This window comes from Echeneis naucrates, chromosome 3 (genome assembly GCF_900963305.1).
Source record: "Echeneis naucrates chromosome 3, fEcheNa1.1, whole genome shotgun sequence".
NCBI classification, from domain to species: domain Eukaryota; kingdom Metazoa; phylum Chordata; class Actinopteri; order Carangiformes; family Echeneidae; genus Echeneis; species Echeneis naucrates.
In genome coordinates, this window is record NC_042513.1 from 8,806,163 (window position 1) to 8,832,318 (window position 26,156).

The 26,156-nt window shown below is 39.9% G+C and overlaps 1 protein-coding gene across 1 annotated transcript; it reads right to left on the reverse strand.

The window, feature by feature from the left end:
- Nucleotides 1-6,722: 6,722 nt before the first annotated feature.
- Nucleotides 6,723-26,079, reverse strand: pla2r1 (phospholipase A2 receptor 1). The gene is made up of 30 exons (XM_029498930.1): nucleotides 25,627-26,079; nucleotides 24,326-24,706; nucleotides 24,021-24,194; nucleotides 23,365-23,529; nucleotides 22,894-23,007; nucleotides 21,754-21,903; nucleotides 21,249-21,443; nucleotides 20,962-21,125; nucleotides 20,533-20,643; nucleotides 18,426-18,538; nucleotides 18,143-18,312; nucleotides 17,853-18,061; nucleotides 17,459-17,604; nucleotides 16,981-17,065; nucleotides 16,754-16,889; nucleotides 16,633-16,668; nucleotides 16,035-16,195; nucleotides 15,274-15,338; nucleotides 14,809-14,912; nucleotides 14,588-14,724; nucleotides 13,472-13,589; nucleotides 13,165-13,298; nucleotides 12,828-12,969; nucleotides 11,819-12,054; nucleotides 9,494-9,677; nucleotides 9,254-9,388; nucleotides 8,757-8,879; nucleotides 8,502-8,678; nucleotides 8,115-8,150; nucleotides 6,723-7,814 (listed from the first exon to the last, which is right to left on the reverse strand). Exons 1-30 carry the CDS (start codon nucleotides 25,769-25,771, stop codon nucleotides 7,600-7,602), a joined length of 4,461 nt encoding a protein of 1,486 aa, XP_029354790.1. The 5' UTR covers nucleotides 25,772-26,079; the 3' UTR covers nucleotides 6,723-7,599.
- Nucleotides 26,080-26,156: the final 77 nt, after the last annotated feature.

Genomic DNA, 26,156 nt, shown 5'->3' on the forward strand with positions numbered 1-26,156 from the left:
TGAAAATGGTGGAACTGTATTGAATTTAACATTTGTTTTCATTTAGGTGCAGTCCCCTGGGATTTGGAAGCATCTTATTTTTATTTTATTTATTTATTTATTTATTTTTGATGGAACATTTTCCTTGCAGAGCTTCATGCCACAACAGAGCTCCTTGCAGCTGTAAGAAGACTACTCAAAACACGAGATTATGCCAAATAGTAGTTTAAAGTATACTGAAACAACGCTCATTCTCATAAGATGTTGAGGATATCTCCTGTCACAGAGAGGCCTCCAGATGTAACATCTTAGTATCATATGTTACTGATAGTTATCTCCCCATGGAATATAGTGTGACATGTAGCCTATGCTGAAGTATGAATGGACATTGTGTCCTTTTCAGCAGAGCATGGCTGTGCAGGGGGACAAGGCTCCGACAAATTCTCTAGCAGAGATTAACACTGTAAAAATTTCAGTTAAAGGCGGAGGTTGATTCTGTAAAGGAACTTTAGGATTTAATGCCATCTATGTATTTACAGTCAGTAAAAATGGGAAAAAACAAACAAACAAAACAGAACTGGAAATGGTGGACTTGGACCTCCCAGATTAAAAAATCAGATTTGGAAATAGAAGTGCTGAAACACAATATAGTGGTTTAGTAGTGGGTGCACGGTCACAGGAGAATTGTGTCAAAATTATCCAACAGTTGCGCTGTATTTCTAGGAAAGAGAAGAAAGAAAAAGAAGTTGGAAAAAAAATTAAATCCGTTTTTATTTGTGCAACAGTGTGATTTGGCTACTTACAGACTTATTTTATTTATTACTTCTTATTTTGTGTTTGTACCTGAATGTCAGCGTCTCCAGGGTTCATGTATTAATTGTATTGGGGTTTCCTTGACCAGTGAACAAGGGCTATTGTCCCTCCCTGTTGTATGGTCTTTGCCCATCGTATCATTCCTCCTGCCCCCTCTAACATGTCTTCCCAAATTCTGCTGTTGTAGAGAGAGATTGTGGGGCACACAGGAGAAGCACACTGTTAACCTAGCAATGTATACGTGTTTTTGTTTTGTTGATGTCACTAACAATGGAGATCAAATCCTCTGGAGGAGATCTTGGGTCACCGCCTCCATTATTCTACACAACGCAGAAGCACACTGGTTTCATTTGACTGCTCTAGATTTCGGGGGTGGTGATGGTTGCCCTAATCTGTAAAATGATTCCAGCATAATGTCACTGAATGCTCTTCCATCCTGGATGCCTGCAGAGCGGACTTCATTTGGGCTATTAGTAGGACAGGACACTGTGCTCCTCTAACAGAGCCAGTATTATAGAGGATAACGCATACATCAATTATGTCAGAGGCTTTCTCAGTGGTTACTCTGAGGTGACGTAAAACGGGCTTTTAGTCATCTCCACCTGGGATCTCATCCTACAATAAGCCACATCAAAGTGCTGTTGGGTCCTATTCACAGAAATCACCTTCACTGGGATGGGAATGTGAGTGCCATAGAGCGGGTAAAATAAGTATTGAACACATCACCATTTTTCTCACTAAATATATTTCTGAAGGTGCTGCCATATGTCAGTAACGACCCATACAAGCAAGGAAATCAAACCTTAGATGTCCATAAATTGTGTGTGATAAAATGGAATGACACAGGGAAAAGTATTGATGACACTTAAATTCATTTAATACTTGGTACAAAAGCCTTTGCTGGTAGTAACAGCCTCAAGATGCCTCCTGTATGGAGAAACTAGTTGTATGCATTTCTCAGGTGTGATTTTGGCTCATTCTGCCACACAAACAGTCTTCAAATCTTGAAGACTTGGAAGACTTTCTCTGAAACCACATGGGAGTTTCCTTGGCTATGTGTTTGGGATCATTGTCTTGCTGAAGTTTCCACCCTCGTTTCATCACCCTGGTAGATGGCAGCAGATTTTTAATCGAGAATGTCTCGGTACATTTGTCCAGTCATCCTTCCTTCATTTACATGAAGTTTCCACCTCCAAACTTCACTATTGGTATGGTGCTTTTATGGTTATGTGCTGCGCCATTTGGCCTCCCAACATGGTGTGTATTAAGACGTCTATAGAGTTCAGTTTTGGTCTCATCTGACCAGACTATATTCTCCCAGTATTTCACAGGCTCATCTAAATGTGCAGTCAACATGTTTTTCCTTCAGTGATGGAGTCTTGCGTGGTGAGCATGCATACAGGCCATGCCTGTTGAGTTCGTTACTTGTTGTGTTCTTTGAAACAATTGTACCTGCTAATTCCAGGTCTTTATGAAGCTCTCCACAATTGGTTCTTGGCTCTTGGAGAACTCTTCTGATAATTCTTTTGACTCCTCTGTCAGAAATCTTGTGAGGAGCACCTGGTCACAGCCAGTTTATGGTGAAATTATGCTGTTTCCACTTCTGGATTATGGCCCCAACAGCGCTCACTGGAACATTCAGAAATTTAGAAATCCTTCTGTAATCAATGCCATCAGTATGTTTTGCAACAATAAGGTTGCAAGGTCTTGAGAGAGTTCTTTGTTTTTACAGCTCAATAGATGTTTGTGTGACACCTTTTTACAGGCCATCAGTTGGGACTGAATCAGTTGATGTTAATTTGCACTGACAAGGTGCAGGATTGCTTTCTGATTACTTATAAGTTTCAGCTGGTGTCTTGGCTTTTGGTGCCTTTTTGCACCTCCATTTCATCATGTATTCAATACTTTTCCCTGTGTCATTCCATTTTGTCACACAAAACCTAATTCATGGACATCTAAGGTTGGATTTCCTTGCATGTATGGGTTGTTACCAACATATGGTGAAATTTTCATGTCAGTAGCACCTTTAGAAATATATTTACTGAGTAAAATGGTGATGTGTTAAATATGTTATAAACAGAATTGAATTTATAATCATTAATTTAAATGGATTTCAATTCAGTCACCCAAAATCCTATTGAGATGCAGAAATGATATATATCAGGTTTATTTAACTTTCCTATTTAATGTATATAAAACTTGCAGCCTCTTAATCTACGGGATCGTCGAACTAGAGGACATGCCATGTTTGGAAAAAAAAAAAACAACTACGTATATCTTCATAAATATATGTATATATTATATCTACAGGCCTCTGCAGCAGACCAACCTGGATGTGTATTCAGACAAACGGTACAAAATGTGCATGGGCGTAACTGAAAAGATCAAGGAAGTGAAATGCCATACATACATACAAACATAGTGTTTCCCTCAGATCAGACTTAACAAACTCAGCGTACTAAACCCACTTCCTGAAACAAGGTTTTGCGCCGCACACTAACCCTAACCCATCCTCTTGATTTACTGTACCTTTCTATCTTAGTGAAGCACTATCACTTCTGTGTCAGTGGCAACTGAATTTCATTCCACCATGGCCTGCAATGACTTTGCTGAATTCTTCACAGACAAAATCCAAAATATTAGACAAGCAGTTGGCACATCAGCAGCAGGTTCAGCACATGCACAGTGTCCACCGAAAACTGGTTTAAACACCATGACACAGTTTCAACTCATTAACAGCAAAGACCTGGACATCTTACATCAGCTGAACTCCTCCTCTTGCTGCTTAGACATCCTGCCAACAGGTTTTTTCAAAAAGGTCTCAAACATTTTGGAGTCAGACCTGCTACAGATTGTGAACTTGTCCTTAATGTCAGGTGTGTTTCCTGTAATTTCACCTCTGCTGAAAAATGACAATCTTGACAAGACATAAATGAACAACTACAGGCCCATCTCAAATCTCCCATTTTTAAGTAAGATAATTGAAAAAGCGATTTTTCAACAGCTTTTTAACACAAAATAACTACTATGATGCTTTCCAGTCAGGTTTTAGACAGCACCACAGCACTGAGACTGCTCTGACCAGAGTGTTTAATGACACATGTCTGAACACAGACGGTGGAAAAATGTCAGTCTTAGTTTTACTGAATCTGAGTGCTGCATTTGATACAGTTGACCACAATATATTACTCAAACAACTGGAGAACTGGGCGGGTCTTTCTGAAACTGCACTAAACTGGTTCAAAACATACCTAGAGAACAGGAAGTACTTTGTGTTGATAGGTAACTTTACATCTGAGCAGACAAGAATCACATGTGGAGTTCCCTGAAGTTCCATCCTAGGACCTCTTCTGTTTAACATTTACATGCTCCCACTGGCACAGATTATAAAGAACAGCAAAATAAACTACCATAGCTATGCAGATGACACGCAGATATATATTACAATGTCTCCAGGAGACCGAGGCCCTGTACAGGCTCTTGGTAAATGCATTGAGGAGATTGATGACTGCTGTGCCACAACTTTCTCCAGCTAAACAAAAACAAAACTGAGGTAATTGTCTTTGTAGCCAAAGAGAAACGATTACAGCTCACCACAGAGCTTCAATCTATACACCTAAAAACCACCAACCAGGCCAGAAATTTGGGTGTAGTGATGGACTCAGACCTAAATTTGGAAAAACACGTTAAGGCAATAACAAAATCAGCCTACTATCACCTTAAGAATATATCAAGGTTAAAAGATCTGATGTCCCAGCAGGACCTCGAAAAACTAGTCCATGCATTCCTCTTTAGTAGGCTTGACTATTGTATTGTATTGTATCTCTACAGGTTTACACTGGCTGCCCGTCCATCAGGCAGATGCTAGTCTATAAAGCTCTGAGTGGTCTACAACCAAAATACATAATGACCTCCTGACCCAGTATGAACCTTCCAGACCCCTCAGGTCATCTGGATCTGGTTTTTTATCAGTCTGCAGAGTCAGAACCAGACATGGAGAAGTTTCAGCTTCTACGCTCCACATGTCTGGAACAAACTCCCAGAAAGCCTCAGATCAGCTGAAACACTCAGTGTATTTTAATCCAGGTTGAAGACACCCCTATTTTCAGCTGCATTTGAATAAAGCTCCGAACCTTCTGGTACTTTTAAGCCTGAGTTTTAAAATCGAATCATATTTTAACTACTGATTTTATCAGATTTTATCTATTGTTCTTATTTCTTTCTTTCTTTTATTTCTTCTCTTCTTCTCAAACTAATCATGCTATCTTTAATGTCTCTGTAAAGCACTTTGAATCACCTTGTCGAATTGTGCTATACAAATAAACTTGCCTTGCCTATCACTTCTCATTCAAAAGAACCAAAAAAAAAAAAAAACAACCCAATTCTGCAGTTCCGCTTTGGCTGAGAGAGCCGGCGGTGATGGAAATGATGGGAACAGGCAGTTAAATTAGGTACTGAAAAAGTATTGCTGTTTATATATTCCCATCACTGCTTATTTTGAACTAAAACTTAATTTTAGGTTGTAAAAAGTCAACTTGTGACCGTATAGACAATGAAGAGTTCTCTCATATGCCCATAACAAAACATGAACAACCCTGAACACAGTATTAAGAAAACAACAGCCAGAGCATGGTTTAGTAAAGCACCCATAAGTCTTTGCTCGAAAAAGCAGTCAGTAGTCACAGTGGCCATGATATAACATCAATAGACATTTATCTCTGGATAACCTTTCCAGGCTCGCTGTTCATGGGGATTCAGCCCCTGGTCTGTGTGCACTCCGGTTGTGGGTTGTGTCCAGCTCACGACTTACTGCTTTGAACATCTTTTGGTAAAATGAAGTTTATTCTTTGTTGTTATAAGACCCTGTTAGGTTTGTCTTATGATACTTGTAGCTCTGGGGGTTTATACACTGTTTAGTGCTTTGGTATGGATTCAAACTTGGAGACTTTGGGGAAATGACTCTTATCATACATGAATGTACCGTGTCTCTCAACAGAGGCAATATTATAGTCATCTTGTTTTGGTTTCATGTCTCCTTTTGGTTCCAAACGTTTTTCCCCACTTCTTTCACTTGTAAGCAGTTTGACATTGAGTTCTGGCTTTTTGTGGGTACATGTGCTTTCAGCTTGTTGTTTAGTTAATGATGGGGGTTGGTTGCATTTCTGATTGATTGGTTAAGATAACTATAACATATACAAAGTCAAAACTATTCGTCAAATATAAATTAGTCATAGTTGAATTTAGATTAGAATTTGAACTGAAAGTTTGGAGGAATGATTCTTCTGGTTTTGGTTCTGTTCTTGCATCTTTCACACCCACTGGTTAGGTGCAATGGAAATTTCCTTTGCAGTACAAATGACAGCAGAGCGTATCTTGGGAAGTGAATATCTGACCTGGCTTTTAGGTCAGAAAGCTACTGCTAAGATAAATGGAAATTCTGAAAACTGGGGCAGAATACAAGTCTATTAAGGAAAGAGCACATTAGAGCTTTATGCAAAGACCAAAAGTGCAAGCTAATGACTCTGCAAAACTGTGTAGTATGCAGTAGGATGTGGATGGATAGATACTCTGCTGCAACCATACAAATTCTTCGGCTGGAGTGATTTTATAAAGAGGATCTGCAAAAAATAACGAATTATGGTAATGCTCAAGTCTCCTACTAAAATAGGGAGTTCAACAGTGAGACTGATGATTATATTTGGGATTTCCACTCTTTGAGACATCTCTGTTCTCACAGAAATACTCGCTGATGAAACCAGGACCCTTACCATATACAAAACTTCATTTGAATCCTATGTGTCAATCAAAATGAAATTGCCTTTTTGAATTTCTGGAACGTTACATTTTGTTACTTGTCCAGTGGATATCTTAGCTATGGTTGTTACTGAGTATCTATGATGCAGGGAAACTGAAAACAACGAATAGATCGATCAGTTTGGCTTATTTTCCGTTTATTACCAAACACAGTTGTGCAAAATGCATCTTATAATTTGCGTTGCATCTGCAAACAAAAGTGAAAAAGAGAAATTAAATCATCAGTAATGCCTCACACTTTTTCTGTTTTTTAGTTTTGAATATACACGATACTCTTATCAATATACACCATGTGGGTTTAGAACAATAAAATAAAAATGCAAAAGTAATACTGACAAAATTGCTCTACCACATATACAACTCCAACATCTTCCGGATTCTGAATGAAATGTACAAAATGACATCACAAATATAACCTGTGTAACGTCTTTTTCAGTCTGCCTTTTATTTTCGAGTTACTTTTAACCTTCATAGTTAGAGCTATTCCTCACCTGTCCTCAACTGAATAATATCAAGTCATTATTATTCAAATTATTGTCCTATTTGGCGTTTCCAGGTAATAATTGATTAAATCCTCATACTGCAGGATCATTTCAAAAATCTGTCAAATAAGTATGCAGTATGTCTTTTAACACATTAAAAGTTCATTAGCCTCCCTTCTTCAATATTCTCATTTATGTGAAATTAGTTAGTCTACTTTGAACAACAGAAATTCAAATGTGGGCTCTTCAGTGTAAACACAAGAAAAATCCTAACAAAAATGTGTCGTATTTCAATGGTTTGAATTGAAGGGGAAAACTGGAAACTTTCAGACACCTTCTCTTCATTTTGTCGAGAAAATATTACAGTAAACATCTCACCACTGTCCTGAGGAGTCAGTGTCACAGCTTTACAGTGTTGTGTGGCATTCGTACCTGATGGTGAAATGGTGACAGCTAGACAGAGAGCGCAAGAACAACAAGACTGTAAAATAAGACAGAGATTCACTGAGTGCTATTCTCCTGAGTGAACCTCCAGGTCTGTGATCAGCACATTTCCATCTGACTCTATAGCATGGGAGCTGGTTTGTCTGTAATAAGCTCTGCCCAGCATAGGGATCCCATGAAAATGCGAGTTCCTCTTGTAAACAAACCACATCGCACCTGCCAGCAGGGCAAAGATCAGCACAGCCACCAGCACTGCAGCAGCATTGACACCATGATGTAAACCTGAAATACACATAATGATAGCTTTTATGTTCTGATACTTTTGTGTGGATGGGCGGTACAATGGCCCCTAAATAAATTACAAATCTGAAAATATTAACACAGATAAATACATTTATTTGTAACATACACAACATTCTATCATAGACTGCGTAAATGAAGCATGCATTTTGAATTGTATATCATATCTGGACCAACTCACACTACTAACAACAATGCACTCGTGTTTATGACACTAATAAAACATTAACAACCCTGAAGTTGTTATGAATGAAGTGTCATTCTAATGAATGCACACATTACCATTTATTGGTTCCACTTCAACCTCAGCAACAGCATCTACAAAAGAGCAAATTGAGTGAACTTGGACATGGACATGTTTCAATGTTTGCAGATTCAAAAAAATTAGGTAAGAAAAAAAATACAGGCTGACATTATTTGAATACCTGCCAAGAAATGTGACCTTCAAAAATTCTGCAGCTATAAAGTATGTGAAAACCTTAAATTTACCAAATTGTATTCACTGGATATTGCAGCTTTTTTGTTCAAACCCTAAAAACAATACCCTTCACATGGGTAAAAAGTATTGTTTTGTTTTTTTGACTCATGGCTAAAAAAAAAATACTTCACCATGATACCGCATGTGGTGCATTGCAGGGAACCCCTTACAAGGCCCCTGATTCGACATACCTGAGATGGTTTTACAGACAAATCCAAGAATCTCGTTGCACTGAGACAGGTGCCACACTCCATCAACCACCCTGGTAGTAACACAGGTATCTGTAGTCAGCAGTTTGGAGTCCGGGGCTTTATTGGCCCAGTTGGTGTAGTCCATAGTTGAACCGTCAACCCAGGCCATAGAATCAGCTAAAAAGAAAGACGCCACAATTTGAAGTAGGAATGCACAGGCCATCCCATGGATATGAGAGACTGACATGTTCTTACTGTCAACATTGAAGTACATCCCCAACCACACAGAGTGGTGGAGAAACCCCGACAACCACAGCTGTTCAAGGACAAAGCGATTCTCTGTCTCGCTCTCAATGGTCAGGACATCTGAAGTGTTGACTTGAAAGTGAAAGAAAGCACAACAAACACAACCACTGTGCAGTTTAGTTTTGGGGAGGGTGTTCATTTCCTTTCTTTAGTAAGAATTTTAAAAGCAACCTCATGTTTTTACAGCCAGTATAAAACTGGAAGCAAACTGCAGCAATGTTAAAAGTTCTGTCAGTGCTATCTTTAAATAAGAAACTTTAAAAGCCTAGTGGTTTTCTGAGCAGCTACCACATTTGACCTGCAGGTGGAGTATTCAGTCCATGTGGCAGTTAGAAGTGAAAGAGAAAGCCATCCCTTAACTTCTGTGATATAATTGTCATCTATTCAAAAAACAGCACAGCGTGACATATAATGAATATCTAAAGCCGCATCTTAAGGACCCCTACCTTTCTGTCTGCAGTACTCCCTTGACTCCTCAAATGTCATCTTCTGTACCAAAGGTTCAAAGCTGTAACAGCCATGTCCAAATTTCACCCATGTGGAGGGACAAACCACCTCATACGAAATAAATGGTTTACTGCCTGTGAGAGACAGCAGGAGAGAGGATGACATCTGTGTGCATTTCATATTGTCATTATGAATAACAGAAAGCTCAGAATTTCACGTTTCACTGAAGCAGCACTGACTTGGTGGGGCAACATGACACAGCGCTCCTGGCAGAAGAGTTTCACAGTCAGCTCTCCGCCAGCCGCCATTTACGTCCATGTACACACATTCCCCTATCACAAAGTCTTCATCTTCTTCGTCGGCTGGGTCCCAGTGTGTGTACACGGTGTCACTGCCATCTGACCACTGATAATTGATGCCGCTCTGTAAGTAAGTGCAGTCATCAATGTGTCAGTCAAGGACTCCCAGTTGGAGTGGCACTCTACCAATAACAATCAATACTTATTCATGATGCCAGCTCTTACAGCAGCAGAGGTCACTGTGTGTATGTGCACCATTTTCATTATTAATCAGTCTGATGAGACCAAGTGTGGTTGTAACAACAGGTGATGACATAGTGTACTGTTTATGAAACTACAATGTTCTATATAGTTTCAGTGGTGCTGGCTTTCTGTAGTGTCTAAATTATGCACCCAATATATATATATATAGAGAGAGAGAGAATAATCACATAATTTGAACTCAAATGACAATACTTCTTTGTTTCTCAAAAAGGAAATAATAAACTTCATGCATTTGTCAAAGAGGCATGTGTTTCTGAGGGGGATTCCAGCCACTGACTCACCAGACATGAAACACAGTTTTCTATGGTATAACGAACAAGCAACATGATTCCAAGCTGTGATAATAGTTATACTATAACTAATTGCTGTGTGCATTTGTGACTATTGAACACTGAATCCTTGTCATATCAATGAATGTAAACAAAATTAGGGGCATAATTACTGTAGGTGACAGAATTTAAACAGTATCACACAAGAAAAAAAACAGAGGCACACAGAGACCTTAATTCTCTCAATGTGTTCGTTTCTCTAAATGACTAAAACATTCCTCTGGGGCTCAGCGATACTTGAATCCAAAGGTTAAAGCTCTGACTGTCTGCTGAGAACACCACATGCCTTTGGATAGAATACCTATGCATAGAGAGAAGGCCAGGAGAAAACTTCTGGAGACACTTGAGACAACTATAAGTAGCCATTGGTCAGAATGTCAATATAAAATTAGTTTTTTCTCCTGTCCACACCTGTTACTCAAAAACAATTAAAAATCGACCATTGTATAGCAGGCAACAAAGGCCCTTCGACCTTGCAACAACCTGCTCAGGGAGGTAAAGCTAACCAAATCAGTAACTTATCCTAAATCCCACAAAACTCTTCTCAAAATTCAACTAAGTATCTGTTAAGTTCTTTTATTGCATTTTATTATGCTTGAGTTTATGTGCGTGTGTCTGGGACATCTGGCCCCGGTGATAAAGAACTTTATTATTGGTCCTCCCTCTGGTTTAAGTTATTTCTGTTATGCATTTGAGGATCGGTGCTTTTATTTTGTCAAACACTTTCTAAAATTAATTATAAAAGCTAAATATAGTAAAGTTATTACTAATATAAAGTCCAGTCTTGTGGTCAAGTTGTGAATCATGCCACAACTGAGAAACGTAGGACAAAAACTAAGCTGTTCAATTAAATGTCAAGACTTTCCAAGACTGTGTTGTGTCAACAGGATAGTGTGGGAAAAAAGTGACTGCCACTGCTAGTTTTGAGATGAGATGCTGACGTGCACAAATTATGCTTGTGGTTAAAAAAAAACAAAAACAAAAACACCAAAAATGTTAAAGTATGAAGTATTTAACTACCAGTTTTAAATTAATCTCATGTGTGCAGATGTGTTTTATCTGCTTTTCATGCTCATTAAACAGTACTGAGGGAATCGTTTTGGGAAATATGTTTAGTCACTTTCTTGGTGAAAGTTAGACAAGAAAACTGCACTGATGTTCTGATGGTGACTTTAAGTTAACCTCAACACATAAGGGGTCAAAAAGCTAGCCGGGTTCTGGTTCATTGGTACAAAAGCAAGCAAACCACCCCTAACATGTTCTATATGGCTTTCTGGAGTCGCGTTCTTCCCCATGAACATGGACTTAGAAAGGTACTTCTTTTTTTTCTTTTTACGTTTTTCATAAGAACTAAACAAAAGAAGAACTGACATGTTAATTAGGTGACTGTATGCTGATTTTTCATAACCTTTGAACAGAGCCAGACCAGTTTCTCTGTTATCAGTGCTGTGGCCTCATATTAACCTTACAGATGTCACAGTGGTATCAACCTCCTAACTCTTGTTAAGAACGCTACATATTTACAGAATTACAGAACATATTTCCCAAAATGTCAAATTCTTTCTTTCAAGAGCTATTAAGCTATTAAAAGCAGACACAGATAATTCCACCTATCTGACACAAACATGCAATGCAGAATGATACAGTACATATTGCATGGGAGGATACATACGTCTTGACTATACAGTCCAATCCAGTGGGGGACTGCCAATCTATTGACAAGGACAGTAAGGAAAGCCTGGTGGTAGGCATCTGTAACGCTCACTAGGTCAGAATCATTCTCTATGCACAAATGCATCGCGTCGTACCAGCTCATGTTGCCAGACACAACCTTGTAGCTGCGGGTCCTGTACTCAATATTGTCAGGAAGAGGGTGGTGATAGGAGTGGGTGGGGGGTTTGGATATATCTGCAACAAGAGAAAAGGAGAAAAAAGAGGAGTGTGGAGAGGAGGTAAGATACTGTACAGAAGAATTTAATACCATCAGCCAGTTACAGGATGATTCATTAGTTAAAGGAGAACTTCAACATTTTTGATTTACTTGCTTTATTTTCATTTGAAAATAGACCCCACATAATGGCTAAGTTGAGTTGACAATTGGCTCTGGATACATCTTAACTGGCCGACTGATATGGTAGTGGCATCTATCTTCTCATCTAACTCTTTTCAAGAAAGTGCAAATTTAAGTGTATTTCGTGAAACACTAAATTATTCAGCAATGATACAACCAAAAACCAAAAACAGATCTATTAATTGTAAATAAATCGACCCACATAAAAGGAGGGGTTTGAAAATGTTTGTTTTCAGTGAGTGCTACAATTTCAACGTCAATACAAACTCAAACTGCCTCAATGTGTAATACACCAATAAAAATTTCCTTCAAAGACAAACTAAGTGACATTAGACATTATAACGCATGTGTTTAATGGCATGTATGCAGTTTTTTCAGGATTATTTTATTTCTTCAAGCACTATGTGGCTGTCAGGAATAAATCCACCAGTCAGCACTCGAAATTCCACTTCAAGGTTAATTGAGCTGGAGAGAATATGTTAAAGAGGAAAAATATGAGAGGCCAATCACCATCAGAAAACTAGAGGGGTGAGTGCAAAAGATAAAGACAGACATGCTGAAAAACCCTCAAGAGAGGCAATGAAAGAAAAAAACCCTGGAAGGATCTTACCTTGAGGTTTTTGACAAACAAATCCATACCCACTCTCACTGCACTTCTCATCATACCACTTCCCCGTTAGGTGGAAGTTGTGGTTATTAGACAGAACAGCACACAATGGCTCGTCAGCATATCCACTGAGCCACTCATCCTCCTGGGATCAACAAACAACAAATCAGTTGGCACAAACATTAAAAAAAAAGCACATTGTCACTATATGTTGTGTCTGAAGTTACACAAGAACGTCTCACTTGGACAGATTAAATTGTAGGTGCAACACCTACAGGTTCATACCTCTGACTAGCTGGCAGAGGGACAGTTACTGACTACATTTTCAACAGCAGCTTACAGTGAGGTAGCTCTTTGGTTCAATTGGAGACCAGTTGGTGTAGCTGACCGGTTTCCCATTGGTCCATTTCATGGTGTCCTCAAGACCAATCCACACACCTACAGAGCTGCCCTGGAGCAGCATGGTGATGTAGGCTGCAGACAGTATGGTGTAGCAAGAGGGGGACAAAAAAGAGAGTAAAGTAGAGCGTCATTCCTTTCTCATAAATACTAACACAGTTACAGAGAGGCAGAAACTCCTATCTGATAGTATTTGAACAATGAAATAGCACTCCTCCAACCAGCAGAGCAGTTCACTTTGCCTCTACCTTGTTCAATCTCATCCTCTATAGCAACCAGCGAGCCATCGAACGAGGAGCAGATGGACTGGGCATCTTTCCAACTCTTTCCCTCCTTCGGACTGCTGGGGAGGTGAAGTAGCAGGCACTGGCAATACACACATCAGAACATGAATACCACAATATAAAAGACAAATTATTACTTTACTATCAATGCCAATCTTTCATGGAGCGGGGGGGTAGGATTCAAAGTAAAAAGAAAAGAAGCAACATCTGCATGTCACACTTGTTAATTCTCGAGTACTACTCAATGACTACGTCTGACAGAAATTAGATGATGTCAGAGACATTAACTTTTTCGCTCTTCACATGTTGACAAGGTTCTCTAATGTCGGTGGGTTGTATTTGCTGCTATAGAGTAATCTGAATTTTGGAGAGTAAGCCATCTTGTTCTTTTTGCTTTAATACTCTTACAGAAAAAAAATATTTTATAGATTTAGACTTAATTTTTTTCAAAAGCCAATAATAATAATTGAAGAGAGACTGAATTTAGAAATTTGAACAGTACAGTTTTTTAAGAAACCGACATTTTAAATGGAACATAAATTAAACCATTTCAGAGAAGATCAGTTGGTTTTGGTTTGCACTGTAGCTGACTCAGCTTAGCTCAGTTGGGGGTTCTACATTCATGAACTGTGAATAAAAATACAAACATCCTGCTCTAATCCCAGGAGAGCTCGAACATGAGAGAAGCCCTGATTTGTGGGCGAGAACAGCGTAAAATATAAATAAATAATACTTCACAGTTTGCACCATTATGCCCCCACACTTTGAATTTAAAAGCAACATTTTACATTAGTTTATCAGACACGATTATAAAATGGGAGTTGTACTACTTCACATAAGGTCTTTCTTAAATTCTTGTGAATACTCACTACCATATTGAGATTCACACTTTGATTGTCAATAAGACTACATTTATGGGTGCTCATGGAAGGCCTTGTATTTGTTGATATATATTTATTCAACCTAAAAGCGCCGATAATGATGCTTGTTTATGTGTCTCAGATGGCTACTCCTGAGCAGCTCTGTCTATGAAATTGAAGGTGTGTGTGTGCATGTTCATGGACGACTATATGACTGAACCTTGTGTCCGAAATACAGCCATTTCTCTGGACATCCTCCAATGTAGTGCGGCTCTCTGGGAGTCTCCACCACAGACACAGTCTTTCTCTTGCACACATAGCCGTGGACATCATTGCATTTATTTGTCGACCACTTGCCTGCAAATTACCATGAAAACATTTACGTTTTTTGGCATCTGAAAGTTGAAAATAATCTAGGTTTATGTAGGTGCATGTGTGTACCTGTTGAAGAGGACATGACCACACACAGCCGGGTTTTCCTTGGGCCACCACCTGTGTGCCTGTCTGCCCAGTTCTGAAAATCTAGATCTGTCTTATCGCTCCATCTGAAAAACAGATACACAATTACTTACTGATTTCTTCATTTTAAAGATGTAGTTTCTAATTTAGTTACCATTTGACATGTAAAGAATACCGTCCCTGTCTGGGACCTAATTTCTCCACAATTGTAATATGGGATCATTCGCTCTTGCTCATATTGACTTGAGTCACTTGAACTACAGAACCCTACAAAGCCCTGTAAAAGTCAGATATTTATCTGCAGTTAGCAACTTTTCAAGTCACCATCATCACCAATGAAAAAAATTGAAATATATTTCAAATATAATGGTGAGAAATGTGCAGATTGTTGTAATAGATCCAGCGCCAGCAAAAGCAAATAACTGACAAGCTGCCAAACATACACACCTGACCTCCTCTCCAGGCTGACCCACGGACAAGCCAATCCACCAGTCAGTCGGACCCAAAGACAGCTGAGTGAAAGGAAGAGATTAAAGAGGCCTTTACTTTGCTTTTACCCTCCTCCTTTGTGACCTTGTCTTCACTGGTATGGAATGAGGACTTGAGCCTCCCCGACATGAGTAGCTATTCACACTCTATTTGGCCTTTGCTTTGCCTCTTTCATCTCCTAGCTTTGTTCCTTTTAATCTCTCGCAAGCTCCTTTTTCACTCCCCATGTACAGGAGCACTCAAGCATGACTGTGTCCATATGAGCTGCATTTTAGCTTTTCAGGTTGTCTGTAAACACTTGACTTGTATGAGGAGTAAAGTGTGTCTACAGAGTTGTTGGGGGGGAGGGGCACACTTTGCTTGTTCATGCATGTGTAAATTTTCTTCTATAAACAAGAAAAGATGGGGGGTTTTTTTACATAAATTTGTTAAATCTATGTAAAAAATGCTTTGCCAGTTTTTTTTGAGGGGTGGGATATACTACAGTGCTTACAGTAAGAGATCAATGATTTATTCCCTTTTCATTATTTTTGTCTGGTCTATTTTTTTTTGTTTTGTTTTCAATTCTGTTTTGATGAGTACATAATTTCAAACTCTGTGCACTCATGTATTTTAATTGTTATAGTTTTAAAATCAGCTTTTCAATCATTTAATTCACCCGTGTGAAACTGTACTGAGCTTAGATAACAGTCTGGCATTAGTGCACTTCTGTAACAGACCCGACGAAGGCGTTCCTTCACAAAGTGCAGCTCCTCTTTGGAATGAATGGACAGCAGGTAAGCTCCCATCATCTGACAGGCCAAAGACACAGTGTCCCAGTTGAAGGGCTGCTTCACCAGCAGGTACTCAGCTCCACGGTAAAACACCCATGGCTCAATCTCTGCGGTGGATTCGGTAAGAAAATTATAATACATGACACAGTTTCAAGTAATAAAATGGGTAGAATTCATTTATTTACTGGTCAAATTGCTGAGAGACAACATCTGTGCCACATGGAGCAGATAAACAAAAAACTCACAAAAATATAAAGCACTGTGTTGTTTGTAGCGGAGAAAAAGAAATAAAATACTAGGAAAAACAAAGAGCTATGTATAATATCAAATTATGATTAAATGTAATTACTTGTTTATTTGAAAACTTGCAAATTGTTTTAGCTTTTATGTGAATTCAGTGGCCAGTAAACATATTCTGCCAAATGATAAATGCTTTTTAGTCCAGTCTTGTTTTACCCAGCACAGGCATATTTTTCTTCGGTTACTTTATTTTAAATGCATAACAGAATGTGTAAGAAACAATGAATTCAACCTTTTTACTTACGCTCAGTGTACCAGTAGGGCTTTTTCAGCTTATCACCTGCAAATAAGACAGTAGTATGGTGAAATTAAATAAATGAATTTAGCTATAAGTCTGTATGAAGAGTGGTGACGTGAAGGTTTACCTCTGGACAGCTTGCAGATCCACTCGTGTTTGGTATCACAAGGCTGTGGCATGAGAGCGTTGGTCAGGTCACTGTACATGGCACAGTCCCTCCTGTCATCCTCCTCATTCTTATCCTCTATAAAGGACGTCACCACCTGCACAAAACCAGATACCAGATATAAGCTCCTAATAGATAAACGGTCTCATCTTAAGTCAAATGAGGAAGGCAGATGTTCGCATTCTTACAGGAGAGCCATCGGACCACTCCCAAACTCCAGGGTGTTCTGGGTCTCTCTTGTTCAAACCCACCCAGAACCAGCGACCCTCTGTTCTAAAGGCGAGGAGCAGAACAAAAAGTCTGAGAAAATAACCTTTTGCGCTTTGAATTTTGACATCATAGTTATATTTTTCATCAGCACCCAGAGGAAGAGAGCAGCACAATGTACATCTCTTGATATTATATAGGTGAGAATATCTGGTGACATATTGACCAGATACATATCGATAACTTGACAAAGAAAATAATATTTTTGTTTTTTTAGGTTTAGCAAGTTGGTATTTTCATTGTATTTTTGAGAGATAACAAAATAACAAAATGTCTCTTTAAGACATGGTCATTGAATTCTCACTTTTCCAATCATGTGCAATAAAAACATCTCAATTGATGCATTAAGCAGTTCTCAGAACATTCCTGCATTGATGAGGCCCAGAGGGCTGTACCAACCCTTCAAACATGCTACTGAGGAGCTGCTTAACAAACACCTGCTCCTCATAATGGTGAAAGCTGGCGAGCTGAGCCCCGAGGGCCTGACAGAAGAAGTCGGCCTCCACCCAGGAACGTTTCATTAGGACCTTCTCATCATGGAACACCTAGAGGAGCAAAATTTACCATCAGCCCATCGTCACGGGATCAATTTATAACAGAAACTGCTGCCATGGTTGGCAAGGGTCTACTTATGAAAACCTGGTCAATGTTTAACCGAGCACAATTCCCCTCACATAAGCTGCTGCACCTTGACCAAAGAAGGTAGTTAAAGAGAGAAAAGAAAAACCAAAAGGACCAATCAGAAACACGAGTTAGGGCAGAGGAGCAAATACAAAGACAAAGATACTCCAACCTTAAAACAGTGAAGGAGTCCAAAGTTTGATTCCCACCCTGGAGGACAGAGGGCATAAGCATTGATGTGGTGCTCTGGTAGTTGGACATCGTGGTAACTACTGACACCCTGTTTGCACACTGACAAGGCCTTGTGGGACTTGCAGTCTTTCACCTCCCAGTGACCCAGAGCAGGTCCACCTGACATAGCAACACAACCGCCGGTACTAACTGAGGAAAGGAACAGAAAAGGTGATGTAGTTCATCACATTACGCCGATTTGTGATTAACACACACACACAAAATGTCTACCTGGCTGGTGTTTGTTCCAGTTGGTGAAGGTTAGAGGTGGAGAGGAGCCATTGTGAGGAAGCCAGCTGTACTCTCCATGATCCCCCTGATCCATGAGGTCTATCCAGTATGAAAAGCTGCTGTTGGCCCCTCTCTCACTCAGCAGACTGTTGATGAATGCTTGTTCAAACCTGCCAGTTCGAAGAGGAGAGGTGGAAAAATACAGTCAAATCCCACTACACCCTAAAAGATTTGCTTTATTTCTTTCAACACAACACACAAAATCATTTTCTCAACTAACTACCTATTTTCCACAGTAAGAAGAGGAGCCTTGCAGTAATATCCCTTCTGCGCATCTTCATAGCTCTGTTCATGGCTAGTCACCATGTAGCAGGAATGGCCATGTCGCTTCCAGCCCTAAAAAAAACCCATATACATAAAATAAAACAAGTAAATAACACGAATCAAAGGCTGTTCATGTATTTCAAACTTCACTGAACTAAATTGCACAAAACAAAATTAACATCATCATATCATCATATCAGACATCACTATGTTCATAACAAACAGCACAGGAAGTAGAAGAACTAAATAAACTTAAATAGAGGCATAGTGCTCATTCAGGTTCTTGTATGAGCATGTTTGTACAACGTGTTTTATGTTGTCAAATTAAAATAAAAGTTGTGCTAACCTGGTGCTAACCCTTACCCTGGACTGGTATAAACCATTTTCACCATTTTAGCTAACAAGCATGTTAGGTTGCTAATATTTGCCAGTAGCACTTAATACAAAGTACAGTGGCTGAATGGGAAAGTAGTTCATTTTTATGAACTACTATTTTGTCATGAATCATAGGGTTGGGCAAATTTGACCTGAGGATGGCGCTATGTGAAATGTTACTACACTGTCACTCAGAGGTGTTGGTGTCCATGGTAGCAGAAAGGGCATTTTCACTAAGAAAAAAACAAAATGTCAACCTCATCATGGGTTAACTGTGACTGCTACCAATGTTCAACCTAAGAAAAACAGGCATTGTAAGAGTAGCAGGATCACCAGATTAATCTTCTGACTATAATGAATGTCACGGGAATCTTTCCTACAGCTATCGAGAATTTAAAACTGAGGCCAATTGGTAGCCCAGCAGCTGCTGGTGACACCTATAGATCCACAACAGCAAAGCGGCTAAAAATAAAATGTACTGTATGTTACATTTCTCATAGTGTCATATCTTAAATATTTCCTCTTGGCATCAGGTGCAGAGCTCAGATATCCTATTTGGACTACTGTGTCACTTAAAAACATACCCAGCCAAGATCTGGTGTAAACACACATGCAAATGTGTGTCTGTGTTATGGAGTGTGGTGAGGGTGTTTCAGCAAGTGGCGTCGCTTTGCTCTCTCTCCATATTGCATCTGCCCCTAATCCTTTCTGTACTTGTGGGAGGAGCAGCAACAGTAACATTTAAATGGAGACAGAGTTTAAGGATTTAATCAAAACAGATTTTGTACTGCTGACTGAGTTATTTTAAGGCCAAGTCAAACATTTGAACTTGTCACCTGTACTGGGTGATTGTGCAAAACAATGATTTGACTTCTCTGGATAATATACTTCTGCTCTACAAAAGCAGGAATTACAAGTGTATGCTTGTGAATGCCGACGCATACTGTGCCTTCAAGGCCAAATTTTGATTCATGTTCCAGGGAATGAAGGAGCCAAGATGACTCAGGAGAAGGATATTCTTGTAAACAGAGACAGGGAGCAACATGAATGCCAGACAATACGTCAGTATTGAGTGAATCAGCTCATTGTGCTTGTGATGTGGGCAACTCGCTCAGAAGTTTCACTGCAGTAGGCGCGTGGCTCCGCCTGGTGCACGTCCTGGTCTGTATGGTGCTATTGTTACTCAGAACAGCACATCATCTGTTCATTTTACCCTGACCAAAATGTGCTTGAAGCATAAAAATGAAATTTTAGAACGTCTAAAATTCATATTTTACTGAAAATCACTTATATACTAAAAAAAATATCTAAATTTTCTTGCGTATCATTTGGTCATGTGAGAAACTATGAGGTGATTTTCATTGTATGGATGCAATGTTTTTCACATTATTTAAGATCAGTGTTTTTGCTGCTGGCAGTCTCTTATGTATGTAAAAATTAGGAAACCAGAAATCCCGTGCTTGTGGATATTACCCTTGTTATTTGAGTTGTCCTATCATTCCTATCAGGGATAGGTCTCTCAAGAAGACTAAGTGTTATGTAACCATGTAGAAGTTTATTACGCCCGTCTGCATAGGCTGAGTTACTATACAAAATAGTGTCTGTAGATGTCGGACCTCTCGGTCTTGCTGTGAGCTGATTACATGTTGACATGGATGTATGTGTTTAGGCGTGTGCGTACATGTTGTTACCTCAGAACAACCCTCATCCAAGGATTCAAGGTGATGAACAGGATTCTTGCTCTCTCTTCTGCACACCGCAGGCAGTTGCTCGTCACATGATGCTAAAAGCCAGTTGCCCTCCTGTGAAAGAAATATTTCACTCTAACAAAGACAGCACCTGGTGAATTCTTACAATTAAATCATTAAAGGATGAGTGGTTGACATAGTTAATTCAACTGTCAAGGACCAAAAAATTCTTTACATTTCATTCATCACCATTAAATAAAGCAGCGTGCTCCTTTTCCTATTAACGAATAGACAAGTATATTTAATTTTTGAACTGTCACACTCAGAAAAAGAAATTGCACTGTTTTATGATGTTTTTTTATTTGTCTAATCTGTTCATCTTGTTCTTGAGCTGAGAGCTGGGAGTTTCTCCATAGAAAAAGCACCACTCACCTTCCTGTTTACTTTAGCACAGTTTGTTGAATCAGTCAGATTGTGAGGTGGCTGATGATGATGCCACAGAGTGAGTGTTACGGGTGTCCCGTCTGACCATTCTATGGTTGGCGATGATGCTTGTTTCCAGAGGCCGATCCACACCTCCGTACTCACCCCAGAGACTGAAGTAGACATGAAATTCACACAGACAAAATAGTCTTTAATATCCCCCTGGTATATCCCCAGAATGTCAAATAAATAAAAAAATTCAATATTATGTATATGTGTTGGATGATACAGCTTACAGTTAGCCAGGAGGTTGAGCAGCATTTCCACCTCAGACAATGAATGCAGGCTTGTGAGGTTTGCCCCCTGAGAGCCACAGGCCCGGGCCGACTCCTGCCAGCTGCCTGCCTCGGTTTCTGACAGAACCCGGTAGCAGAAACCATTATGAGGCCACCATCCATTAGCACACTCTGTACGGACATACTGCCAATTCTCTGTCAGACAAATGAGAATCAGGAAAGTAGTCACAAAATGTCAGAACAGCTCAGCACACATTTTACTAGATAAAATTAGATCAGGCATTGCTTTGGTGAAGCCACCAACGGTGCTGTAGGGAGAAGGTCAAAAGTTCAAAAGTGCTGCTGCTGAGGCCAAGAGCAACAGGACCAAAAAGAATTAAAAATTAAAAATTAAAAAATTCTTGTGAATTTTACACTCTGACTCCTAAATCATCCCCACACACAGCCAGGACACACCTCTGATGATGCAGGGAAGCAGTTTGCATGTCAGGTGTGTGTGTGTCACCTAGCGGCTCTGCTCTCCTGGTGTTGTTGGGTGTCTTCTTACAGATGTAGGGTAGAGCAGACTCACAGGACAGGCTCTGCCACTGGCCCTCAAAGGCTGAGTTGAATACTCCACACTGTCTGTTGTCCTGTAGCGGGTTGGCAGGCAGTGCTGATGGGAACACAATAATAGAAGCATTTCAGTTTGTACAGTTCTCCAGCAAAATCAACCAATTTCCTTCCTCCACATTTCTTTTTTTATCTTGCGGTGGTTTTAAACAACATGCAGAGAAGCACTGACGTGGGAAAAACCTGCCTCAAGCTAGAGATTATGCATTGAACTAGATGAAGACGACAAAATGAAGAAATGACAATGAAACGTAATTTAGAAACAACAAACATAAGCGATAACTTTTTTCGCTTTCATTCAAATTTGATAACTTTTTTATACTTTTTCTTTGAAAAAGTCTGGGAAACAAGTTTAATATCTTTTATAATAATTTGATTAAAGAAACTGCTAACTCTTGGATCATACATCTACTTTAATTCGATGTAATTTTATAACAGGACTAACCATCTACAGCCATTGTAACAGCTTTGCAAGGGTGTGCTCGAGTTTAATACTCACATATCCAGAGGAACAAAACCTGCTAAGCATATTATTTACTATGTTCAGTGTGCTGATGTTTAAGCATGCTTATATTTGCCAAATAGGAAATGCTGATGAGATTAGTTTTGCACGTATGTGATAATAAAGCAGGGTATTGTTCAATCTATAAATTTGACTTAGTAAAAATAAATGATAAGTCAGGGAACCCCAAAGTTATTCCAATTCATCCTCTGTTCACAATTAATGTCTGCGTATGAAAATCCATCTCACAGCTGCTAAGATGTTTGAGGTGGGCCAACACTGGTTTTGTACATTGGATAAAACGTCTTCATGTAAGTAACAAAAAAAAAAAAAAAACCCAACATAAAAACAATTTGTTGGTTGCCGCTTTTGTTGCGGCAACTATGTCTCAGTGACTTCGATAGATTCTGGTCCTTAGTGCTTTGCACTGTCAATGACTGTAATGTTTGTGTATCCAATCATTGCGTTTCATACAGTATAAGGTCATAATGAAGTCGAGCGAATGCCCCTGGAACAAACAAATATCTGTACCTGTCGTCATATTAACCAGGGACACTGGTGCTCCATCAGACCACTGCCAGCCCCGACCATCCTTCAGGTGGTTCAGTCCGATCCATACCATTGTTCCAACACTTGCCAGTCGATCTACCATAATACATGAAAACATTTATGTGAAACTATTGACTGCCCTCATGCCGCTGTGGCATTTTTGGAAAATTTTGAAAAAGATAGTGATAAGCTAAATTAGGCGCCACCAAAGAAGACAAAACAATGAAAAAGGAGGGAAGGGAAGATAAACACTTACTCTAGAGCAGCACAAATGAAAAGTATCTGCTAAACTGGTGGCCCATGATGCAAAAAAAAATATCAACATCAGATTCTAGGAGAAGCGTAATGCAGTTCTACTATTCTGTTTGCAGATGTAATACAGATACAGAACAATGGAGGTGCTTCAGACGGAGGCTTTAATGTCCGTTAGCGTGTTTCCTATCAGATGCCAACCTCTGATATACTTGTGTTCTGCCAAGCTGGTGATGCTCAGCAGGTTTCCACCCTGAGCTTGGCAGGTTGACAGTGCTTGGCTCCAGGTCAGGATGGTATACAGGTTGAACTGGTAACATGCACCCAGCTCCTGGTTTGACTCCCAGAAATGCTCACAACTGGAATCTATGAAAAAACGATAACATATTAATCAATCTATCTTTATAGTATAAAACTTTTTTTTTTGTTTTTTTTAAATCTATTAAGTAAACTAAGGCACCAGTGAAAATTTAAAAACATTGAAAAAGGTACATTTATTCTGTGTTTTTATTAAACAAACCTCAAATTGAATCTTTATACAGCAAAACTTAAGTGGCAAGCCAACCGGTGTAATGGTTGTGATGCTTCACTCCTAAAACCGTCAGCATTAATGTGGCACTTTGGATTTAGCTGCATGCATTTCCTCTTAGGCAGCTGCAGGAGGGCTGTCAAAGCTGAGGATTGATGTTGGGTTATTGTCTCACAGCTGGGATCTCTGTGCATCCAAAGGTTGTTGGATTCAAATTCAGAGCTGTTTATGTCTATCGAGTTCTTCAACAGGGATGAACATTTCATTCTGCATCTCGCTGCAGACATGGGTGCACTATAATGTTGACACAGCAAATGTTTACTTTTACCTTGCACTGGACAGAAGCCCCATCTTTCAGCTTCATCGTAGCGAGTTGTGGTAGCACACCATGGAAGATGGTCCTCACGGCCCTCCGTTGTGCATTCGAAGTACCATTTGTTGTTGTATTTAAAGGGAAAAGCACAGGGCATACCGTGTGCATTCCCCAACAAAGTGTGTATATCTGAAAGAACAACACAACCAGCAGAGATTAAAAACACAATTGTCAAAGACAGATGAGTCGGGTGTAAATAAAACGACTGTTGTGTCGTAGAATGCCACCAATGAGTGACGCAGGATATATTAGTTGTTTACCTTCATACGGATACGAACAGGGCCCTTCCCTAGGGGTGTTGTGCCTTTTCCACACATGATAAGAGTTTTTTTTTACCACCAACAAACGTCCAGCCACGGCCACCCTCCACTGCGATGCCCCGTACAGCATGCTTCCACTGCAGCGCCACCACAGCACAGGGTGGGCCATGTCACACTCGAACGTGCCGAGAGGCTGCGTCGTGTCTGAAATGTTGAGGCCCAGACACGTGCTGGTGCCCAAATTAAAGAGGCGATGTCGGGAGACCCACTTCCACAGCATGCGGCGTGTTGGTTTCTCGCAGTCCTCCAGCACCAGGTTGGAGCGATCCACTGTGATGCAGCGTTTCAGTGGCTCACTCTCCAGGATGAAGATACCTTTCTCTGGAAAGAGGTGGGTGAGGGACCAGGAGAAGAGGTTAAGTTCAGCCAAAGAGAGATGGCATGTGACAAAGGCTGAGCTGAATTTAGTTGAAATCTTTTTAATCAAATTAAAGAACATTGATGCTGCTTTGAAAGTCTGAGGGAACCTTTTATCATTCACAACAATTGCGCTTTTGCATGGGGATTCACTATTACATGTAGAGGTCCGACACAGAGTAGTGTTACTATTCATCAAATATTAACATTGCCTGTTCAACAATTTCCACAGTTGAAGATTTGTTTTAAAAAATTTGGGATGCAATTTGAGTTTAACAGTTACTCTATTCTTTTTTTAGAACAATTCCTACAATTTCTCATTTCAAGATGAGGCTCAACTTGCTTGTTTTGTCCAGATGTTACACTGAACAGACAAAAAAAAAAAAAAAAAAAAGTGGAGCTAGGGAAAGTCAGCTGAACATACATTTTTATAATACAAACAAAACCAGCAGCACATCCTCACATGCCAAGACATCTGTAATATCACTGATTTTCAAAACTGTCACTGATATTCACCTAATCCTCCAGAAAGAAAAGTCTTCTCTACAGTTCCTGAGCTGTCTCTCTTTCCCTTTTAAGATAATTGTTGGTTAGTAATGTGAGCCTGCTGCAGCACTGAGGCTCAGTCTGTGGTCCAGAGGCCAACTACTGTACAGTATAGACCTGAGGAAGACTTCAATACTCTAAAACTGCAGAATTAATTCTAAAAAAACAAACAAACAAACTCCAGCCTTAAGCCTAGCACCATAAAACATGTAGCACGTCTTTTTCCTCCAGTCGCTATTCAGTAGTTATATAACTTCTGCCCTGTTAAAAACACAACATCCTTCTTTTGGATGTATATCGGTCTTATTCTGCAGCAGCTCGTTTGGAGCTGAACTTACTGTAAAGCTCCATGAGCTGCTTTTTCTCCAGGACCTCATCGTCCTCCTCGCTGACACACATGCAACTTTTCGCCAGCAACACTGTTACACAAATAGTTGCAACAGCAGCCACGACGTCGATGCAACGAGACGACTGCTTTAACATTTCGACGGCGGGATGCAGCGTTGGCGTGCAAATGTCCGCACATTCCGAGGCTCCCGGTCAGAGAAAGGGTCCGGGACTCGCACTTTTTCCCTCATACAAGAAAACTTTAGGCCAAGTGAAAGTTTTTCAGCGGGGGACCAGCGACGTCACGTCTGACGGAAGAGCTGCTGCTGCGGCTGCCGCCCGGACCGGAGGCTGCATTCCTGCTGCTGGGCTCTGTTTTCACTGGGACACAGCCACGGCAAATATAATACACACAAAACTGCTGTCAGACAACACACACAGACAGAGAGACAGACAGACAGAGAGAGACAGACAGACAGAGAAACACTGACAGACAGACAGACAGAGAGAGAGAGAGACAGAGACAGAGAAACACACACAG